At 38.1% G+C, this 24,259-nt stretch overlaps 1 protein-coding gene across 10 annotated transcripts in view; it reads left to right on the top strand.

The window, feature by feature from the left end:
• tmem168b (transmembrane protein 168b) overlaps positions 1–24,259 on the top strand; it is a 171,876-nt gene that overhangs the window by 135,253 nt on the left and 12,364 nt on the right. For 3 of the 10 annotated variants that reach the window (XM_043709525.1, XM_043709526.1, XM_043709527.1), the window contains exons 6-8: positions 11,205–12,459; positions 14,817–14,959; positions 21,990–22,264. In XM_043709525.1, coding sequence (XP_043565460.1) covers positions 11,205–12,459; positions 14,817–14,959; positions 21,990–22,264 — 1,673 coding nt within the window. Of the gene's footprint in view, positions 1–74; positions 219–269; positions 336–4,907; positions 4,923–5,051; positions 6,014–8,568; positions 8,658–11,204; positions 12,460–14,816; positions 14,960–21,989; positions 22,265–24,259 lie in introns of those variants that run through there. The other 7 variants (XM_043709531.1, XM_043709528.1, XM_043709529.1 and 4 more) reach the window with 7 other exon arrangements.

Genomic DNA, 24,259 nt, shown 5'->3' with positions numbered 1-24,259 from the left:
CGATGGAGTGGGTTTGGTGAGGGGGGGGGTGCGTAGTTGTGGTTGGGGCCCGGTGCCTCCGCCTGTTGTCCTGAGGCGGGAGCCGTCCAGGGGGCGGGTCCTCCCCGGCCCTTCCCTCTGAGTCTCGGCGGCGGTGTTAGTGCTTGGGGCGGGGGGTAAACGATACCATCCTCCGGTGTGTCTGACAGAGAGAGGGCGCGAAGCTGGGGCCGAGGCAGGTAACCGCGGAGAGGAGGGGTCGGGATAGCGCCCGCTCGCGGGGTGGGCGGGGGGTAAACGATACCATCCTCCGGTGTGTCTGACAGAGAGAGGGCGCGAAGCTGGGGCCGAGGCAGGTAACCGCGGAGAGGAGGGGTCGGGATAGCGCCCGCTCGCGGGGTGGGCCGGGCCAGGCCAGGTGTAACAGCTACCCGAGCAGCCGGCTGTGCCGGGCCCTGCTGGGCCGGGCCCCTGGAGCTAGCTCCAGGCCTCACATCAACAGAGTGTGTGTTGTGTCGGATATTGAGAGACCTTTGTCCCCTTTACTCACCGCCTCGGGATTAAACTCTCAACCTGGAGACGGGGTTTGAAGGATGGCTTTCAGCCGGCTTTACGCAGAGCCAGGAAAATAAAACTCTCATTCAGGAAGTGCTTCTCAGAGAGTTTGAGTCGGCACACAGCCGCTGTTGTTGTAATGTGGAAAATATGAAAGGCCACAAGGTCCCCAAGTAACACGCAGTCTGTTTTGTGATTAAATATCGACCCTCCTCTGCTTCATCTTTGTGCATGGAATCTGTTGGGTAGATTTCACGGGGAATGTTGGATGTTTAACGTCTTTTTTAAAATCAATCTTGGTCTGCAAAAGAAAAAGGCGCTGTGACAATGCAGCCTTACGTTAGGCGTTCTGATTGTACTGAGACTAACAAGATTATCTGGAGCAACTGTGTAGACTGTTACCTATAATACAAGCCAATTAAAACTTGACTTTCAATGTTTCAAATAAATAAAAAAAATTGTTTTGTGATTGACAGTTGGCAATCACTCTGAATTGTAATCCACAAGAATCATCTGACTACCTTTCCTCTCCAACCCAATTCAACTCCAGCTTTCTGGTCATAGCTGCTCCCTCCTGTGTGTCCTGGAGAAGCATGATAGAACAGTATATGTCAATCATGCACTTGACTATTTTCTGAACTCAGCAGCAAGTTTATCAATTTCAAGTCATAACCTTTGCATCAGTTATTTTTGGGACATCAGCTGTTTCCTTTAAACATCATCCCTTTATTTGCTAAATGTCTCTTGCAATTAACCTGATCACAGATCTACCTTTTTCTTCTCTCCATTGTCCCCCAATTTCCCTGTCTCTCTGCTTAAAATTTGTTATCTCTAGCAGTGGCTCAGTGGTTATCACTGCTGCTTCACAGCAGCAGGGACCTGGATTCAGTTCCAGCCGCGGGTGACTTCTGTGTGCAGTTTGCACATTCTCCCCATGTCTGCGTGGGTTTCCTCCGAGTGCTCCATTTCCTCCCACAATCCAAAGGTGTGCAAGTTTGGTGAATTGGCCATGTAAATTGCCCATAGTGTTCAGGGATTTATAGGTTAGGTGCATTAGTATGTGGAAATGTAAAGTAATAGGGTAGGGGAGTGGGTCTGAGTGGGATACTGTTCAGAGGGTGGACTTTGGTGTGGACTTGTTGGGCCAAATGACCTGTTTCCACATGGTAGGGATTCTATGATTCTAACTTTTTCAAGTTCAGACTGTCAACTATTAACTACCTTTGTTTTTCCACTGATGGTTCCTGACCGTTCAGTTTTTGTAGCATTTTCTGTTGTCTGATGTTAAGGCTATTTTATACTTGTATTGGGCCCTTCTAAACTGTAGGAATTGTGGTGTGTTAATGGGTGATTAATTGTACAGATTTTCTGTCGGAGTGGTAAATCTGCCATGACTTTGAAATTCAGGGTTCCATTTAAATTTATGGAGGTTTCCACTGTTTTACTATACATGTAACAATCTGGCACCATTTTCATAAGTGTGTACTTAGCACTGTGGTTTGGTGGTAACCCTTTTCACCAGAATCAGAATAGTTTTAAGTTTAAGGCTTACTGTAGTATTTGAACGTGATCTAAACTCACACTTTAGTGCATTACTGAAAAAGAGTACAGCATCATTGGATGATCAATTGAGGCTTAATGTCCTTACTCGTGGATGATAAAACAGTTGTTCTCAGTGTTTACTTTGTAATAATGTAGATATGTGAAAGTGTAATCTTAATGTTTCTACTATTTCTGTAATTCGCTGCACTAATTAATAGATTATTCATCCTGAAGAAGAGTTAGGTTGTTACTTATTAACTTACACGTGCAACTTTCAGTTATTGCACTGAATATATTAAGGTTGTAATTTTTCATGTATCTGGTCCCTCTAAAATGGGCAGAGGGTAAAGTAAACTAATCAATGTAAACTAAACTATACAACCTTGGAATGCAGGTTCATAGTGTATTGAAAGTAGAGTCGCAGGTAGGTAAAACAGTGAAAAAGGTGTTTGGTATGCCTTCCTTTATTGGTCAGAGCACTGTGTGTAGGAGTTGGGAAGTCATATTGCAACTGTACGGGACATTGATTAGTCGACTTTTGGAATGTTGTGTGCATGTTCTGGTCTCCCATATGCAGGAAGGATGTCGTGAAACTTGAAAAGGTTTAGAAAAGATTTACAAAGATGTTGCCAGGGTTGGAGGGTTTGAGCTATAGTGAGAAGCTGAATAGGCTGGGGCTGTTTTCCCTTGAGAGTCAGAGGCTGAGGGGTGATCTTATAGAGGTTTATAAAACCATGAGGGGCATGTATAGGTAAATAGACAAGGTGTTTCCCCTGGGGTAGAGGAGTCTAGAATGAGAGGGCAAAAGTTTAGGGTGAGAGAGCAAAGACATAAAAGAGACCTTAGGGAAAGTTTTTCACGCATAGGGTGGTGCGTGTATGGAATGACCTGCCAGAGGAAGTAGTGGAGGCTGGTACAATTACAGCATTAAAAAGGAATCTGGATGGGTATATGAATATGAAGGGTTTGGAGGGATATGAACGAAATGGTGGCAAATGGGACTAGATTAATTTAGGATATCTGGTTGGTATGGAAGAGTTGGACCAAAGGGTCTGTTTGCATGCTGTACATCTCCATGACTCTATGCCTCTCTATCTGTGGGAGTATGCCTATCGTGAAATCTAGCTTTGAGAGCAAGATCTTATACATTCACGGATGTCAACTATGAATTAAAGATGTGGTGCTAAAATAATATACACTTTGTCCAAAGCCTTTTATTTTGCACTTATCAGGATAATTTGCAAGAATAATAATTCAAGGGCAAAGACAATATATATACTTATGAAAAGAGACTGCTGATTGGTTGGCAAATTGGGTCTGATTTGTGGACAACTGGCAATCTAATGAGCACTCTCCTCTTGTATAGTACAAATTTTGCTTTTCCCATTGAATTAATATTCTTGCAAATTGTCCTGATGACTGCATGACGGGAAGCTTCAACAAAATATTTCTTCTCAGTAATATTCAAGTTCTGTACGCCCAAAAGATTAAGTAAAGGTGTATCAGCAGCAGCACTGATTTTAGCTGAATGTGAAATGTTCTTTTTAAGGCAAGTCATACATTCTGCAGTTTCTCCTTTTAATAGACTTATTATTACTCACTGTTAATAAAGTGTAATTTGGACAGAAAAATCTTACAGCTGCAGGTACGGTTAAATGTGGAAATCAGGGATTTGATATCCAGGTTGCTGCTTCTGTTTGCGTCAGAGTTATAAACTTGGGTCATTTTAAGAATCAAACAGAATAGCTCCAGTGTTACTTGAGAGCAGATAATGGGAACCATTTATGAAAGCTAGAAAGAGGTTCTTGTGTTGGGTGGTTACTACACTAGGTGCACAGGTCTCATTGTAAAGAAAATTGATGATGGTCCTGAAGACCTTACAGTCATGCTGTTATAGCTAATATTGACTGTTATCTACATAAAGTAATTTCCAAAATTATCAAGAAACTGGTCAAGAGGTCCAAGATCAAGTCCTTTGTGAAAGTGTGTAACCCCAACTACCTGGCGCTAAACCAGATACTCTGCTGATATTCCCCTGAATAAGACTATTTTGAAGAAAAATGTTTTTAAGGACCCAGCATTGAAGTGTGAAGCCAAAGTAGTCTTTGAAGAAAGGTACAAGGCTGGAAAAAAATAAATGGTTCTTCCAGAAGTTCCGATTCAAAATTGTAATTTGATATCGAAAAATATTCATTTGAACTAAAACATGTTGTGTTCTTAGATATTTTGTAATCAAACGGTTCAGAGCATGTGGGACTTGAACCTTATCCTCCTTGCTCAGAGGTACTTGGGGTGCAATGGTACTGTCTCTACCTCAGAGCCTGGAGGTCCAGGTATACCTCAACAGGTTGATTAAAAATATTTGCAAGTGCTGTGTTCTGAGGGCACTTGTAGCACTGTTGTAGTGTTCCTATCTCCAGGTCAGGAGGCTGAGATTCACATCTCTCTTGGTCCGTATGTGTTTAATGAAATTTCTGAATAGGGTGATTAGGCAAGTGGGCCAGAGGCCCTACTCCAGAGGTATGCCATAACATGTTTGACCGGTGATTTCAAAGCAAAAATATGTAATAGCCATTCCTGCAAAAGGACATCTTGTTTTAAAAAATGTGCTGTGTTCTTCCCAGAGGTCTTAGTTTCTGGAAAGTGAAAGATGGAGCTGATATTTGTACCAAATAATAGATTTACTAAAAAACCATTTTGTCTTTATAACCATAAAGTTGTTTGCTGTCTAAATAAGTGTATGTATATTAGTATATGAATCAGTTAGCTCCAGTGTCAATTGCTTGTTGATGTAACAAGCCTTTAATTACTTCCTTATAGCTCTTTGGTACTGAAAAGGATCTTTAGTAAGTATAGCATCTATTTAGTTAATATTTAATTGTTATTGGATATTTTAAAAGATGTAATTTTTAAAACTTTTCCTTTCTATCTCTTTCTCTCTCTCTCTCTCTCTCTCATTCCCATTTTTCTTTCCTTCTCTTTATTTTGCTTTCTCTACCTGATTTGACATTTTACTTTCAATGTACAAATTCTTCAGAACAATTCTTCAACCCAGACAGCTAAGTTATACACTTTGCTTGGACTAGTCAGTAGGTGTTTGATCACTTGTAGAGGACACTGTATAAAATTCTATAAACACTTTTTGGGAAAATCTGTGTATAATGAATGGCTGGAATCAATTATTTCCTGTTGACAAGTTGAGAACTTTGCCACTGTGTTTGTCCCAGACCAGAAACTCCTAACTTCCTAGTCTACAGCTTCATGTCCTCCCTGGCCATAATCTCAGGTTCAAATAGACTGATTGCACCCACTATGTTCTGTATTACTTGGAGTCGAGCTTGCAAAACCATTTCATCTATGGCATAAAGACCCACTGATGTTCACCTCCATGGCATTACTTGCCTTTCCCCCTCAGTCCGTTTGCTGCTGCCATCCTGATAAATTCTGATTCCTCTGTGGTCTTGCCAGCTCCTAATCTTTATAACCTTCAGAATAGCAATTCCCCACCAACTCTACTTTCTTGTAAGTTTAGACTTTTGTACATTTCTCACCTCCTTCACCCTATCATTGTTGATACTGTTTTCAATATCGGAGATCTCAAGCTCTGGAATTCCCTTCCCAAACCTATCCACCATTTCAGCTGCCTACACTTCTTTAAGATACTGCTTGAAACATACTGCTGTGATTAAGTTTTTAATCCCTTGTTCAGTGCCTCCTTTGACATGTGTCTTCCTTTTGGTTTAATTATGCTCCTCTGATGTACCTTGGGATGTTTTATCGCATTATATTGTTCATGTTCTAAATTACTAATTCTGTGGATCTGCTTGTGATACTAACTAAATATTCTTCTCAGCCAGTGGTAATATAAAGATGGCTTGTTGAAATCTCCTGATATCTGGTTGTGAAGGAAAGCGTGGAGATCCTGCAGACATCAGATGTAGGTGTTTATTAACAGCAAATATTTGTTTAAGATTGTATAAAATGAAGGATAAAATTAAATACCAGACGAAAGTTTTATTTACTGCACTAATGTGGCAGAATGTGCAGTAATTCTGCAGAAATTGTATTTTTCTTGCAGTGAGCAGAATAAACGATTGCTGAGGGATTGTTAATTCAAATTGGGATTATTTTATGAAAAACTGCTACTGCACTATCATAGAGCCCTTTAAAATCATGTAATTGATGTCATCATATAGCTGAGCAATGGAGAGTATGAAGATTGTTATTGATTAGGCCCTAAATTGTTTTATAGTGCATGAGTTAGCATTGCTGTTCCACTTCAGATTTTTGAACAACATATACACTTTTTGACCACTAGTTTCATTGATGTAGCCATTTACATCCATTGATTTACTAGTCAAATGACAAATCAAGAAGTGCAAAGTTGATCTCAGATAAGACCATACAGCAAAATGGATTGAAATGTGAAAAGTACAATTAGAGAAAGCTTAATCATTTAAATCCTTTATTGGCTGTACTCCAAGCTCATTCAATCGAATTGTTTCTCTCAATTCCAACAATCACCCATCAGGCAGTTGCACACTTCACTATACACTATACTTGTAAATTTGATACTTTCCAGAAAAAACAGTTGTAGCATTCCTGTTGTTTTGATTGAGACTGGCTCCACTGGAACAAATCGTGTGTTAGACAACTGTTTTCTCATCAGGACAATGAAGCATTGTAAATATTATCATTTTCAAATTTAATGTATTAGTTATGTTTGTTTTTAACCATTTTTTTCAAAATGAAACTAATGAATTCAGGATGCTTTTTGCAATAAGACTAACATTAGCCATGTATTTCTGATAACGTTTTGCATCCATTTTGTAAAATGACTTGAAAAATATGGTTCTTACGGGTCCTTTGCAGATACTAACATTGGAAAAAAACTTGTCAGTATCAATCTGATGTGTTCTTATTATTTTATTCATTGCTCATTTAAATAACTCTCAGCTAACCATATTGTGATCATGATCATTTCGGACCGCAGAAACATTGCTATCCTTAATATGAAAAAACAATGTTTTCGTTGAATGCATGACTCAATCTTTAAACCGAAAAGTGCTCAAAAGACTTTTTTTAAAAAGTTGATTGAAATAAAGAGTAAAATAGAGGATTGGTAAAAGCCCATAATTAAGTGAAAACTTTCTTTCCAAATGAGGTACTTTTTATTTTTGATATATTTGTAAATTTGAGCCGAGTTTGAGTTATACGTTTTGTAAAAAAGTTTGATATTTGTGATAATAGTGTAAGAAGGTGAAAGGAGAGAATAGATATCTACAGTGGAGGCTTCAATAAGCTATTTAACTTGTTAATTTATGTACTTACGTTGCACTGTTTTTAGCTAACAAAAATGCCTAATAAATTTAAGAATAAAAATGTATTAAAACCTAAAATATGCAGTTTTTAATCCAGACGCTGGTATCAAAATATATTTGCTAAATTAACTTTCAGTGATTTTTCATTATTAAGTTGATCTCTCAAAACCCAGGCCAGCTTGTTCTAAATGAGGGTTTCATCATCATCACTCTGAAGCTGTGTGTAGCATTGCACATGTGCCGTCCAAATCAAAAATCCAGAAATTGCTGTCAGAAATAACCAGCTGTTTCATGGGGTCAACTGTTGCCAGTTTTACAAATGCAAGCAGCACATAATTCAATGATTTGATGGGTGTTTCACCTGCTTCTGCACTATTTTCACTGTAAAAGCCATTGAAAGGTTGCACCTCTGTTGAAAGACTATAACTGACTTTTTAATGAAGTACTAGTTCATAATTACATGTAAACTTCTCTGTCACAACTTCTCTATCCCGAAAAACTAATCTTCAGAGCCAGGGATGCAAGTCTCTTTCCCTAAAAATAAGCTTTTTAAAATAAAAACTATATTTTATGTATTGAAAATTTGTTTATATTTCAGGTTGTATTTTAAACTGTGAACCTCAAAATCTGAGCCAATTTAGGAGGAGACGGTCTATAGATTAATGTTATACTCAATGGAATTTGGAAGAATGAGAGAAGATCTTATTGAAACATAAGATACTTAGGGGGCTTGAAAGGGTAGATACAAAGAGATGCCAGTTCAGCTGACTTTATTTAACTTCATTGTTTTGAAACTGACTTGGGTGTGTGAAAACTTTCCATATTAGTTATGAGCTACTTTTGGAATTCCTCTTTGTTCAGACTGCTTTCTGGCTGAGATGTTGATCTTTTTCTTCATGGGCATTCACTTGATGTTATTACTGATCAAACAAATTGATGATGCCCCACATGGATCAGATGATACAGATACCACTTAGATTTTTGACTTGAACAATGGTATTATGGAAGTGCCAGTACTTTGATCTAGGACATCTCCATATGGTTTTGCATTTGGTATACTGACAGAAGATGCTGTTTGTATAATGAGGCCATGTTGAGTGCGCTTTTGTCAGCAAAGGATATCTTTTGGGCTGATTTTGCCCATAATATTTCTCTCATGATTCTTCTCCAGATAGCAGTGCAAGGGCAGCCCTGGCATTCAAGTCTCCTAGATGGACGATCTTTTCTTCCTTTTGGGATGGCAATGAGAACTGCATAGAGGTCAGAATAATAAAATCTTCCCTTAATATTTTCATCAGATAGCATCTTCAGCTTGATAGGCTGAATGACCTTCTTTGCATCATAGTAGTTTTATGATTCTGAGAGTCAATAGTGGCTATAAGTGCTGAGGACTGTAACAAATTGGTGATGTCTAAGCACTTGGTATTGTGTCATGGGCCTTTCACTTGTAAAATTAGGGAGGTCTGGTAGTGCATCCAAGATCTATTTTGGATTGGTTTATTTTAGAAGTGTCTATGTCAGTCTTGTTTTTCCACTAGGTGCATCATCTGCTTTTTCCTTCAGCTCCCCTTCTCCAAGAAGCTGGGTCTCAATGAGGGCAGCAATGTTAGTTTGGAGTATTAATAGTTGTCATTATATGATTAACAGGTTTTCTTTCCAAATTATCATTCTTGAGATTATCTATAAGTATTCTAACAGTTTAAATTGCAAAATTTAAAGAGTTTGCTTTTTGATCAGAAAAATCTGCTGACTATGGTTCCCCAGCCAGGAAAAAGTGGGACTGACAATTTTTAGGGCAAGTTTTACAGGCTGTTCCCTGTTTGGAGTGAGCACAGGACATTTCAATCCCAACACAGCAGTCCAACAACCATTGTACATCTGCCTATGCAGGTTTTTTTTATTAGGCTCCAGCTCTTCAATATGTAGCAAATATACCCTGGCCAAACCCTGTGTGTAAATATGTTTAATATGGAATTCTTGGGATGCTGTTATTGTCCATATAGTCTTGATGGATTGGCAATCTGATTTCAGTAATGTGTTAGTCATGACAATTGAGACCAACTTATATCTGCATTTTTTTGTAGCTGTGAGATGCACAGTCTCGCTTCACATTTTGCTTGGCATATCACCCTGATCTTGCCACCATCGTTGACCCTATCAGGAGTATGGAGATCCTGATGGTATCACTCAAGGGAGATCCCTTGTATTTAGACATGCCTTCCAAGTGTTTGCGATATTCCAAGTTGCTTTGCAGCCATTTAATTATTTTGATATATAAATAAATAACTTGAACAGTACCGTGAGTTGCAAAGTTTATCTTCTGAAAGTACTTCAGTCACTTATTTCCTATATAGTACAATGCTCTGTATAAGGCAAATGTGTGATTCAAGCATGCTCAGAGAATGGTGCAGAGGTTTCCTTGTAAAGCAAATGCTGTGCATACTCGAGCTCTACATTTTCAGTCATTTATAGGAAGGGAATTGAGAAATGGAGTGTTGATATAATTACAGCTGGTGTTTGCTGAGCAAAAATTTAAAGATTAATCCAATGCATTAGCCTTTTTGTATTTCATACACCTGAGATGAATGCCATATAATTGAAATAAACAAACATTTTGATTATGCATAAACTTTGTTTATAGATATCGTTATCATTTAAGTGCCATCTTGTGAATGGGATATTAAACTAAAGCATATTGCCCTCTCTCCTTTAAATCCTTTATCAATAATCTTAAGTTTATGTATGCCTTTTATTCAATTACTTGCGAGAATATTTGCTCAAATTAAAAACAATGGATGTCCTTTGTTCATTGTTTTTAGGTGCAGTTCTTAAATGAGGTTCTGGCATTGGTAAAGTTCTTTGTAAATCAGAAATATTTGATACTGTTTATTTTAAATATAATGTCTAAGTATACTGAAATTTGAAAAAAAAGTGTGGCATCTGAAGTGTGAAGAGTACATTTCAGAATGTATGTGGTGAGTAATCTGCAAAATACTCTTTATTTGGGTTAACAGATATTAGAATGCATCAGTCAAAATAGTATTTGTTTTTAATAGCAAATATTTGTCTTTTGTGCTATTATTAAATTTTGTGGGACATAAGTGAAATCAAAATCATGGATAGGAGTTCTTAATTATCATTGTAAATGTCCTTTCTGTTAGTATATTACCTTTTTTTTTAGTCAACCGTATTCTGTCATCATTTGTATTCTCAAATCCTTAAATTTCTTCTCCGTCTCTACATTTGGTCTGAAATTTGATCTTTATCTTGATATGTAAGTCATAAACTTTTCTCCATCATTTCACTTGAGTCAAATGTGACTGTTGTCTATTAATTATCCTTGTTGAGAGAATTAAAAATTTCTGAAAATTGCTAGATTTTTAAAAATCTTGATATTGCTGTGTCATTGACTCCAACTTTGTACGTTTTTGTATTGTCACTCTTCTCTCCAAACTAATTCATTGTTACAATTCCTAACTTTACATCCGTTAAGTTGAAATATGAATTGAATAAGTAAGAACGATGCTGCTGTCCAAAATATCCTATCGCATGACAAAATAAACTTGAGGATAAATTTTATGTAAAATGTATAATTCCACAAAATGCAGAAGGTCAAACAACCATTTCAATTTCAAATTGAAAGAATTCACTCCGAGTAAATTAGTGATGGATATTTGAAAGTAATCATAGAGTTCAGTTGTTATTTAAGAGTTTCCTGTTAATGGTGCAAGTTTTGCTTCAGCATTTTGATCCTACACATATCCATTCTCTGCATATAGTCATTGAACTGTGTTTTTTTTTTAATAGGACTTCCCACTTGTGTGAGCTTGGTTCTACAGTGACGAATGGCGCCTTAGAAGATCATCAGCATCTGCACTGTGCAGAATCACCAGAAGTGCTATCAAAGCCTTTTCAATCATATTACATGTGTAAATCACTGCGTTATTGTGTGAGCCACTGTCTTTATGCAGTAATGACTAAACTGGAGGAACTCAACAGAGAAGCAAATATGCACTCCTCAATTCGATATCTTGGCTATCTGGCAAATATAAGTTTGCTGGTGGCAATTTGTATGGGCCTATACGTCCGATGGGAGAAAACAGAAAATATATTATTGCTTGTGATATTTATACTGGGACTTTTTGTGCTGGGCATTGCTAGTATATTGTACTATTACTTCTCCATGGAAGCAGCAAGTTTGAGTCTGTCTCATCTCTGGTTTGGATTTTTGCTTGGTCTCCTCTGTTTTATAGATAACTCTAAATTTAAAACTGATGCAAAAGAAGAAGCCACCAAATATTTACTATTGACCAGCATTTTGATTAGGATTTTGTGGTCAGTCGTGGAGCGAATGTCTGGATGTGTCCGACACCAACCTGCCCTTTTAACATCTGCAGAATGTCTAGAGCTGGTTGGATTTGCTATAGCCAGCACTGCCATGTTGATGCCCAACTGCTTGAGTGTTGTTTTACTTGTTTTTGCTTTGTCAATGTTGATTGTTGATTTACGAATGAAATCCTTCCTGGCAGTTCCAAACTTGATAATCTTTGCAGTGATTACATCCCTGTTGTTTTTTCCATCTTTAAAAATTAGCACTAACCCCTTTGCCTTGGCTTGTTATTTCAGCCGCCTAATTTGTGACCCCTTACTGGATCTTTATTTTAGTGGCTTATCTGTTACTGAGCGGTGGAAACCTTACCTGTATGGCCGGACACTATGTAGACGAATTTCCATTCTTCCTGTAGCAGCTATTGAGCTGATATTTTTCATTCTTGCTGCATTAAAGTTAAATAACTTAGACCGTTGGTATTTCCTGATACCAGGATTTTCTATCTTTGGGATCTTCTGGTTGATCTGCCATATAATTTTTCTCATAACTTTCTGGGGTTTTCATACGAAGCTCAATGACTGTCAAAAAATCTACTATACTCATAGGATAGATAATAAGAGTCTGGACTGTGTAATGGCATCCAAAGGAATGCGTCATTTTTGCTTGATTTCTGAGCGGTTAGTCTTTTTCAGCCTATTTTCCACGGCAATTCTGGGTGCAGTCTCTTGGCAGGTATGTGTTATAATATTTGAAATTACCATTAGTTTGGTCTTGAACAATGATCTATTAAGTTACAAATGTTTACTGGGTACTTTTCATAAATATTTAACAGTTTGAGCCATAGATGCATTTTTGTGTGAACTTGTGCATATATCTATAAAGTCACGTAGCTTCATAATTACTTAGAATTGCTTTTTAAAGAAAGGTTATGATTAAAACCAGAAGCCTGTTATAGTTAGCTTGAAAAGAGCATAGAGTGCTCTGAAAAGTTTTTATTTTTTTAAGAGATCCTATTGTAGCAATAAGCATACTTGAATGTGCATTAAGATCTTTTACCTTAATTATGTTTTAAAAATACACTGCATAAGATCTCTTTAGGAGCTGGATGTTTAAGTCTTTTAGGTACACTCTTGTACCTAAATAAGTAATTTTGTTTTATTAATTAATTTTCAACAAAGTCATAAATGTCTGTAAGTGAGTTATTTGTTCACTGAGGTGGAGAAGCAACAGGTGCGTTGACTATTTTTGAAGTCCTAGAAGCCAAATGACATGCTATTGGTAGAAACTGAGGAAGAGTTGATCAAAAAGTCACATATCGACAGGAAATCAAAAGATTAAAATAAACAGGAAAGCTATTTTTAAAAAAAATTGACGATGAACATGACATCTACAAAAATAATAAAAATATCAGTTGCCATTAAAGTTACAACTGTCAAACAATCCCTCATATTTTTTAAGATGCAATATCTGCATCAGCTTTACCTGGTTTCAGCACACTACCTGCTGGCCCTCTACTCACCAATCCACTCACCCTCTGGTGCATTTCAAAGTTCTCTGTTCAAATGTGTAATCACCTTTTCACTTTATAAATGTTGGGGAAAGTGAGGACTGCAGATGCTGGAGATCAGGTCGAACAGTGTGGTGCTGGAAAAGCACAGCTGGTCAGGCAGCATCTGAGGAGCATGAGAATCGACTTTTCAGGCTTAAGCGGGCACCACACTCTTCAACTTTGTAAATGTTGCATGATTTACTGATCACTGACATAGTGAAAACAGTGGATTAGTTTGCACTTTTGTGCTGAAACACCAGATAGCAGGAAATTAAGATGTTGTTTCTATCTCCCTGAGGAAAAGCAGGAAAATTGATAAAAATAAGATGAACAATATTTCACCAGGAATTGTTTGAACAAGAAAACAAGGCAGGCGGTGAGGATTTGACACTTGCGAGCTGCCACTCTTTAGATGTCCTATAATAAAGGTGTACAAATCCGTACCTTAGTGGTTTTGTATCAGGATAAATTTTGAGAAATTTGAAAGAATCAAAATTAATCTAATATATGTAATTTTTATTCATCATTCTTGGAATGCAATTAATTTTTAAAAATCCAATTTTCTCCTGACCAATTAATTCAAATTGACCTTCTGTTCAAATGAAAACTGAAACACAAAGTGTTTTTGTGAATTGTTTTAACATAAATAAGTTTGCCTACCAAAATTTTAATTAAATTTGCAAAACTTGAATTTATTTCTGGCTTAAGATACTAAATTTAAGAAAGCATTTTAAATAAGGTTTAAATGTTTTCGTGAATATTTTGTTGTCATAAATTATGAAAATATTTTTATGAACATTTTAATTGCATCTTTTATTGAGTTGAATGCCAAATTTAAATAAAACAGTTTGTGTGATAATCACTCTTCATAATTTTTTTTTACATATTTCTCGAAAGCAAATACATTTTGGCATAAAAATTTTAAAAAATGAATTTTAAAGTTTGCAATATCAGTGGCACAACCTGTAGTCTGTCACTGTTGTGTGTTTCTTCTGCTTCCATTTGTTTTCTAAAAAACAGCTAATTGAGCTAAGATAACAAATGTTGTGGCTTTCATATTATTGTCCATTAGCACCACAGTTTTATTGCTGTAGCAGCCTACCTTCCTGCAGTCATAAAAGAATTGCTATAATGGCCAGGTGCCATCCTGCAGTGATGGATGAATAGACCATCACTTGGGATACCAGAGACACGAGCTGTTTCTAAGTGGTGGGCTGGGGAATTTCTGGGAGGGTGATGGACATACCCAAGAACCTAATTAAGATCATAAGACGTAGGAGCAAAAATTAGGCCATTCAGCCCATTGAGTCTGCCCTGCGATTCAATCATTGCTGATCAGTTTCTCATTTTAAGGTTTCCAAAGGCATTTGTATTGCTGCTGCGAAGATTAGGGAACAAATACTGAATTATAGTGAATTGTAATTGATTATTATTTAATATCTTGTGATTTATGATGTTAATGGCTAACTTTCTTTTAACCTTGCTCATTACAAATATCCTGGCATCGAAGATGAAATATTTATCTTTTTATTTTCTGCAGCCAACAAATGGATCGTTCATGAGTGTGTTCCTCATTGTTTTGCCATTGGAATCCTTAGCTCATGGTCTTTTCCATGAATTGGGTAGCTGCTTAGGAGGAACATGCGTAGGCTATGCCATTGTAATTCCAACAAATTACTGCAGGTATCTTTCTGTATAAAGAACTGCAATTGCAGCAGACATTTATTCTAACAGGATCAATGCATTTACTGTTTGTAACCTTGTAATCGTAATGCTTCTCTCTCTGCACTACTTTTCCAAATAGCTGTTACCTTATTATAGTGTGTAGCATTTAAACATCCACATCACTTTCTTAACTATTTATCAAAATTGACATGTCATGGATTGAGCATTTTGTTTCCACCTTTGCAACATTGATGAAAAATAATTGACCTGAAATGATAACTCTTTCTCTGCATATAACTGATCTGCTGAGTATTTCCAATATTTTCTGTTTTTATTTGAGACTTCACTCTCCTTAATTAACATAACTGTCAGAGTTTTGTCTGTTATTATGACCTGTGCCCTCCAGAAAATTCCAAATGTCCTTTCTTCTGACTAGATGTAGCCAAAACGATTGAGGTAGATGTTGTCTACATGGACTTTAGTATAGCCTTTGTCAAGATTCTGCATGGTAGACTGATTGGTAAACTTAGATCACATGGAATTTAGGGAGTGCTTGCCAATTGGATACAAAATTAGCTTGATGGTAGGAGACAGAGAATGGTGGTGAAGGATTGTGTTTTGGACTGGATACCTGTCACCAGCAGTGTTCAGCAGGGATTGGGTCCACTGTTGTTTGTCATTTATATAAATGATTTGGATGAGAATTTAGGAAGTATGGTTAGTAAATTTACAGATCACACCAGAATTGGTGGTATAGGGGACAATGAAGAAGGTTATCTAAAATTACAAAGGGATTTTTATCAGTTGGGCTAATGGGCTGAGGAGTGGCAGGTGGATAAATGTGAGATTGTTTTTGGTACAAAATGAGCAAAGGCAAGACTTATAGAATTAATGGAAGGTTCCTGGGTTGTGTTACAGAACAAAGAGACCTAGGGGTTCAGGTACACAGTTCTTTGAAAGTTGTGTCGCAGGCAGACAGGGTGGTTAGCATGCTTGCTTTCATTGCTCAGAGCATGGGTGTACAGGACGTTGATGAAGCCTCTTCTGGAGCACTGTGGACAGTTCTGGTCACTCTGCAATAGGAAGGATATTATTAAATTGAAGAAGGTTCTGATCTCACAAGGAATTAAGGGCTACGGGGAGAGTGCAGGTAAGTTGTGTTGCAATGCCCATCAGAAATGATTAAATGGGTCGATTGGCATTACTTCCACTCCTATATCTTATGGTTCAGAAAAGATTTACCAGGATATTGCTGGGAATGGAAGGTTTTAGTTATAAGGAGAGGCTTAACAGGCTGGAATTCTTATCACTGGAGCACCGAGGTTGAGAGGTGTCCTTTCAGTGGTTTATAAAATCATGAGCAGTACAGATAAGGTGACTAGCAAAGGTCATTTTCCTGGATGTGGGGAGTTCAAAACAAGTGGACATATTGTTAAGGTCAGAGGAGAAAGATTTAATAGGGATCTGCAAGACAACTTTGTCACACAGTGTGGTTCGTGTGTGGAATGAACAGCCAGAGGAAGTGGTGGATGCAGGTACAGTACCAACATTTAAAAGAACATTTAGACAGGTGTATGAATAGGAAATCTTTAGAGGGATATGAGTCAGATGCAAACAAATGAGTTTAGTTAGGGAAACTTGATTGGCATGAACGAGTTGGACTGAAGGGTCTGTTTCCATGCTGTATGATTCTGTGACTATATTTAAAAAACAATGTAAATACAATATGATGTAAACTAAGTGGGTAAGAAAGTGTTCTAAACTGAAATGTGACATCTGGTGTTGGTTAAGCTGAAATGAGTGATCATCAATGTTTTTCTATTTCTATAAGATATTGTGTATCATACTCTATCCCCAATGGATTTGATATCTTCATATGATATACTTTTACTGTATACAGAATTGTTGTGGTGCAAATGAAAGCCATTCAGCAGACCTAATCTGCAGCGAATCTTTGAATGAAAATTATTTATTTGGTGCCATTCTTCCGACCTTTTTATGTGCTCCTGCATATTATTTTACTTAAATATCATCTAATGCCCTCTTGAATGCCTTGATTAGAACTGCCCAGTACACATCCAAGCAGTGCATTCCACATCTGACCCACACTCTGTCTGAAAAATGTTTTTTCTCAAATCATGGTTACTTCTTCTGCAAATTACTTTAGATCTGTGCCCTGTTGTTCTAGATCCTTTGACAAGCAGGAATAATGTCTCCATATCCACTCTGTCCAGAGCCCTCATGTTGAAATCTTCAGTAATATCTCCTCTTTAGCTTCTTTCCAAGTGAAATACTCCCAACTTCCCCAATCTGTGTTAATTATGCACGGTGGCTCAGTGGTTAGCACTGCTGCCTCTGAGGACCAGGGACCCAAGTTCAGTTCCAGCCTCACGTGACTGTCTGTGTGGAGTTTGCACATTCTCCCCGTGTCTGCGTGAGTTTCCTCCGGGTGCTCCAGTTTCCTCCCATGATCCAAAGATGTGCAGGTCAGGTGGATTGGCCATGCTAAATTACCCAAAGTGTGAGGTGCATTAGTCAGAGGGAAATGGATCTGGGTGGGTTACTCTTCGGAGGGTCGGTGTGGACTTGTTGGGCCAAATGGTCTGTTTCCACACTGTAGGAAATCTAATCTAAATTAAAATTTCTCATTCTGGGACCATTTTCCTAAACCTCTCTAATGCATTCACTTCTTCCTAAAATGTCACACCCATTAATGTTCATAATATTCCAGCTGAAATCTAGCAGACTGTACATAACTCTACTGCTTTTGTATTCTGTTCACCTGTTAGGCAAGTCTAGGATACTTTAGGCTTTATTAACTGTTTTCTCTATCTGTCTTGCCACCTTTTAACAACTTATGCACAAATACACCAATGTCTCCCTGCTCCTGCACACCCATTAGCGTAGTACATTTTATTTCATACTGACTTGCTGTGTTCTTTCCGACAAAATCTTTTCCCTTTGAGGACGTGTATTGACGTTAGTGAAGTTTAAAGAGGGACCTTGGTGTGCTGTTGCAGCTAATCACATTCATACTGGTCGAAAACAACTACCTAACTATTCTAATCCTGTTTTCCAGGGCTTGACCCATAACCTTGTATGCTTTGGCATTGCAAGTGCACATCTGAATATTTCTTAAAAGTTTTGAGGGATTCTGCCTCTATTACCCTTACAGGCAGTGAGTTCCAGATTTCTACCATTGTCTCAGTGAAAAAGTATTTCCTCACATCCCCTCTAAGTCTCCTTCTCCTTACCTTAAATCTATGCTCCTGGACAATGATTCCTCCACCAAGGAGAAAAGTTTCTTCCTGACTACATTATCTATGCCCCTCATAATTTTATGCATCACAATCACCTGTGTCTCAATCTGATCTGATCTAAAGGAAACAACCACAATCTGTTCGATATCTCCTTAGTATAGAAACTCTCCAGCCCAGGCTACATTCCAGTGAATCATCTCTGCATTACCTCCAGTGCTGTCACATCCCTCCTATAGTGAGGATTCCAGAGCTGCACACAATTTACTAGCCATGGACCAACCAATGCTGTTATACAGTTTCAGCATCTGTTGGTAGACCTCTGTGACTCTACAATGTTATTCATTGTCCTCCTCAAAGTTCACAATGCTTCTAAATTTGCATCATCATTTGAAATTTTCTCCTGCACTCTGAGAGCTAGAGTATTAATCAAAAAACATCAGGAAAAGCAAGAGTTCCAATACTGACCGCAGGAGAACTGGAACACATAACTATATCAAAATGAAAAATATCCTTCACCATTATTCTCTATTAACTGTCACTCAGTCAATTTTGTATCCATTTTTCTAATGTCTCTTTTATTCCATGACCTGCAACTTTTCCCTCAGATTTGTTGTGTGTGGCACTGTATGGAATGCCTTTTAGAAGTCCATGTAGACCTCATCAACAGCATTAACATCATCAACCTTCTGTTACTTCAAAAATCTGCAAGTTAGTTAAATATGATATTCCTTTTAGGAATCATGCTGGCTGTCTATAAGTATTCCACATCAGTCCATGTGGCTTCTAATTCCAATCCAAAGGATTGTTTTAGAAGTTTTCCCACTACCAAAGTTAAACTAACTAGCCAGTAATTGTTTAGCTTATCTTTGCAACTTCCAAGGCGTGGATGACTGAAAAATTATGGCCAGTGCTTCTGCAATTTTCACTTTCACTTACTTCAATATCCTTGGATGCATCTCATCTGGGTTTTGTCAATTCTTAAATACCAACTCCATATCTAGTATCCCACCTTATTAATGAACCGCTCTCTAGTGACTTTGTTTTATTCTCAGGATAGCCTGGATAACATCCATGGTGAAGATATTTGCTGAATAACTCAGCTATATTCCTTCCTCCTTGTGTAAATCATCTTCTTCATGACTAATTGTTACATCCCTTCTCTTATCACCCATTTGCTAATGATGTGTCTATAGAAGACTGAGCTTTTCCTTTATCAACTACTAGTGTTTTTCATGATCTTTCTTGCTTCTCTCACTTTCACACCTTCCTTCTATACATTTTGGTTTTTAGTTGTATTTTCTACATGATGGAAGAAGGGCTTATGCCCGAAACGTCGATTCTCCTGTTCCCTGGATGCTGCCTGACCTGCTGCGCTTTTCCAGCAACACATTTCCAGCGTTTTCTACATGATACCTATCATTCTTCTTTATCTTAATTTCAATCTCCTCTTTTATCATGGAACTCTAGATTTGTTAGCCTCACCTTTCCCTTTTGAGGGAATGTACCTTGATTGTATCCAAACCACTACTTTGAAGATACTGTATTGTTCAGCTACAGCTTTTCCTTTGGTTCCAATCTATCTGGCCTAGCTCTGTTCTTACCTCATTGAGATTAGTTAGTTAATTACTCTTTGTATGAATTGTCCTTCATTACTGTCATCCTAAATCTTGTTATACAACGATCACTGTGCTCTAAATGTACCCCTAATCCACCTCATTTCCAAGAACCGATCTGTCAGTCCTCCTTTCTTGTTGGATACGACATGTATTGCTATCGGAAATTCTACTGACCATAATCTAATACGACTTATGTGCTTAAGGCATAGGAGCAGAAGGGAGCCATTCCATCAGGTCTGCTGTACTATTCAACGAGATCATGGCTATGATAGTCCTGAATTCCACTATCCTGCCTTTTCCCCATAACCTGAGATTCCCTTACTGATTTAAAAAAATTGTCTATGTCATCCTTAATGATCCAGCCTCTACAATCCTGTGCAGTAAAGAATCTCTCAATGAGTCACTACTTTCAGAACACCACCCTGTTGTCATTTCGTTCAGCCAGGTTTCTGTTTTCACTGCAAAATCATAATTCTACATGACAGTCTGCGATTGTAACTTTCCAATCCTGTTTATATACATGCAATGTAATACTGATTTAGCATGTTTAATTTCGCTATGAATCTACTTGTTAACTTTTTATTCTCTGTTCAAATGCTGTCTCTTTCCCTCAATATGTTCAGACATTGTTCTCAAATATTCTCTCCTGGTTTCCACACCATTGTAGATTTAATTTAGAGCAACTAACACTAGCAAAACACCTCACAAGAAACTCAGTTCCAGCTCTGTTCAGGTGCAACCTGTCTGGATTATACAGGTACCATTTCCCCCCACAACCTGACCTGAAATTTAAAGCCCTTCATCCGCATCATCTTTCCTGTCATTCATCCATTTGTTTCATCCTCCTATTTCTATATTCATTAACATATGGTACCAAGAGTCATTGCAAATGATCAATTTTGAGGTCCTGCTTGGTATTTCCTACCTCGCTCCCTAAATTCTGACTGGAGGAGTCCCTTTCCTACCATTATGAAGCAAGACTTCAGACAAATCACCAACTCGCAGCAGGATCTGCTGCAGCCACAGAATGTCCTGTCATGTTTTTGAACTGAGCACCAGAGAGACAACATACCATCCAACAGTCACTTCTACAGCTATAGCAACACCTCTAGGTGTTCCTAATTAATTAATCCTCCGTAGCGACTATTCTTTCACTCTTCCTCTCTTGTATGTGTCTCGTGTACCTGTGGTGCCACGGACCTGCAGCTTATTGCACTGTTCTGAGGAATCGTTGCCTTCATCAGTCTCCCATACGATTTGTGAGCAGGATCTCAGGGCTCCTGTGCTATCTGCCTGATTCTCCTAAACTGTCTGGCTGTCTCCCCTTCCCTATCTGCACACATGCCCTTGATCTATGGTGTGTGACCACTCCACTGTGAATGTGCTATCCAAGTACCTCTCAGTTCATGGATGCAGCACAGTGATTGCGTATATATTCGTTTAGGTCACATCAGTTGTCTATAGAACTCCATGCGCCACAGAATGGGTATTCCACATGGCCTGCCATAACTTAAAGTTTTCTAATAGTTACTTGTAAATTCATTAATTTCTCATCTTCAATTTATATCTCCTGTGATGACACTTTCTTTTTCCATACTCCGTCATCTCATGCAACTTTTCAACTCCTGGTCTTCTGGAGACTGATGAAGATGGAAAAGGAAAAATGTAGCCCTCTTCCATCCTAACCAAATGTGCAATAATCTACTCTGTCCCATTGCACTATTAGTTGAAGAGACAAATCTGAGAAAGACATTGTTTTGATGGATTGCATCGGCCCGTTTTTCTTTATCAACAGCTAGTGTCTCTCATATGCAAAAACACTTCATGTCTTGCTTGCAGTCACCTTTTGCAGTAGAGCTCTCACCGCTTGCTGGTCCTTTGCCTTGAGCTATCTTGACTCCCTGAGAACTCTGTGGTATGCGACTGTTTTCCTGCGAATATGGTGGAGCCAACAAAGTTGCTCTAAAGAGATACGCAGTTAATGTGATATATTACCATGTGTAGCAGAATTTTCAAATTTAACTATCATGCGAAGTATCATCTATGAAATGACTTAAATGAATTCAGTAGAACAATCAAATTTTGAAAAATATGTAAAAGATGGATTACAGCAGCTAAATATTTATTTTGTCATTTAGAATTCATTTTAATTGTTTGATTTTTTATTTGTAGTCCTGATGGTCAGCCAACGCTCCTCCCTCCCGAGCATGTGCAAGAATTGAACCTAAGGTCTACAGCCATGTTAAGTTCCATCCAACGATTTTTTGCCTATCACATGATAGAGACTTATGGTTGTGACTATTCCACCAGTGGCTTTTCTTTTGACACTCTTCAATCCAAAGTAAAGGCATTTCTTGACTTGCATACTTCAGATGGACCCAGACATGATACCTACATACTGTATTATAGTGGACATTCTCACAGCTCTGGCGAGTGGGCATTAGCAGGTATGGTGTGTAGATTGTTGTGGATGCTTTTAAGTTATCTTCCTATCAATGTTTTAAAATAATCTCCTCCTATCTAAAGTGTTTCTTTAGTCTCTGAGTGCTTGAGAGTATAACGCTTTTAACCATATATGTTTGTGTATGTATAATATGAATTTATATATCTTATCAGTTACATTATTTCAATTCCAATAAGTTCAAGCACAGAAACTCTCACAATACACTAGCTATCCACAATGAGTAAACAAGACATTTTTGAACAATAATCTGATAATGATTTTAATGATTTTCTCTGGTGCTATGAAAGGATTTGAGATTTTAATGTCTGTCAATGTAAGTGTTCTAAACTTAAAATATTTACAGAATCACAGAAGGAAGCCGTTGCACCCATCATGTCTGCACTGGCTGTTCAAATGAGCGTCATTATATAGTGCCAATCTCCTGCTATTTCTCTATATCCTTTAAGACTATTTCAGTCCAAATAATCATCAATGCCCCCTTGAATGCCTCAATTGAACATGCCTCCATCACATTTCCATGCAGTGCATTCCATCTCTTAACTACTTTGCGAAAAGTTTTCTCGCACAGCACCCTTGCTTCTTTTGGACATCACTTTTAATGCCCTCTTGTTCTTGTTCCTTTTATGAGCAAGAACAACTTCTCAGTATTTACAGAATCAAACCCGCCCATGATCTCAAAGCTCCTCTGAACTACCTCTCTCCAAGAAAAACAGTCCCAATTTCTTCGATCAGTCCTAATATTGATATTTCTCATTCCTGGAACTGCTCTTGTAAATTGCTTTTGCACTTTCCAGTGCATTCACTGTTTTCCTATAATGTGGCACCCACAACTGAACACAGAATTCCAGCTGAGGTCTAACCTATCTTATTCAAGTTCAGCATCACCTCCTTGCTCAAATAGTCTATGCCCCTCTTAATAAAACCTTGTACGCTCTCATTTACTGCTCTCCATTTGCTGCCTTCAATGATCTCTGCATTTATGCACCAAATCTCTCAGCTTCTGTAGCCCCTTTAGAATTGGATCTCGTATGCTGTCTTCCTGCTAAAGTGCTCACCCCCAGTTGTCTACATTGATCTTCATCTGCTACCAATCTGCCCACTCCACCAACTTGTCAATATTCCTTTAAGTTCCACACTGTCTTCCTCTCAGTTTACAATTCTTCCATCATCTTATCATCTGCAAACTTTGGAATTGTCCCCTGCACACCAAGATCCAGATTATTAATAAATACCAGAAACAGCAAGGTTCCCAATATTGTGCGCAGTTTTGGGCCCCATATCTCAGGAAGGATGTACTGGCCTTGGACTGTGTTCAGAAGAGAATAATCCCAGGAATGAACTGCTTAACATATGAGAAATGTTTGAGGACTCTAGGTTTGTATTCGATGGAGGTTAGAAGGATGAGGGGGGATCGAATTGAAACTTACAGCATACTCCTTGGCCTGGACAGAGTGGATGTTACAAGATCTTGCATTGGTAGGAGAGACTAGGACCTGAGCGCACAACCTTAGAGTAAAGGGAAGACCTTTTAGAACAGAGGTAAGGGGAAACTTCTTCAGCCAGAGAGTGATGAATCTATGGAATTCACTACCACAGAAGGCTGTAGAGGCCAGGTCATTTTGAGTAAATTTAAGACGGAGATAGTTAGGTTCTTGATTGTCATGGGGATCAAGGGTTACAGAGAGAAAGCAGGAGAATCAGCCAAGATTGAAAGGCAGAGCAGACCTGATGGACTGAATGAGCTAATTTCTGCTCCTATGTCTTATGACCCCAGGAATCAATTACAAACCTTCTTTCAGCCATATCCATTGATTATTATGCTCTGTTTCCAATCACTCAATCAATTTTATATCTATGTTGCTCCTATCCTTTTTATACCATGACCTATAACTTTGCTCACAAGTCTTTTGTACAGCACTGTCTCAAATGCCTTCAGGAAATCTGTGTATGCCACATCAACAGCATTATCCCCATTGAC

Source organism: Chiloscyllium plagiosum, chromosome 19, assembly GCF_004010195.1.
Source record: "Chiloscyllium plagiosum isolate BGI_BamShark_2017 chromosome 19, ASM401019v2, whole genome shotgun sequence".
Taxonomy (NCBI): Eukaryota; Metazoa; Chordata; class Chondrichthyes; order Orectolobiformes; family Hemiscylliidae; genus Chiloscyllium; species Chiloscyllium plagiosum.
The sequence above is the reverse complement of the archived record's forward strand: the minus strand, read 5'-3'. Positions and strand labels throughout refer to the sequence as shown.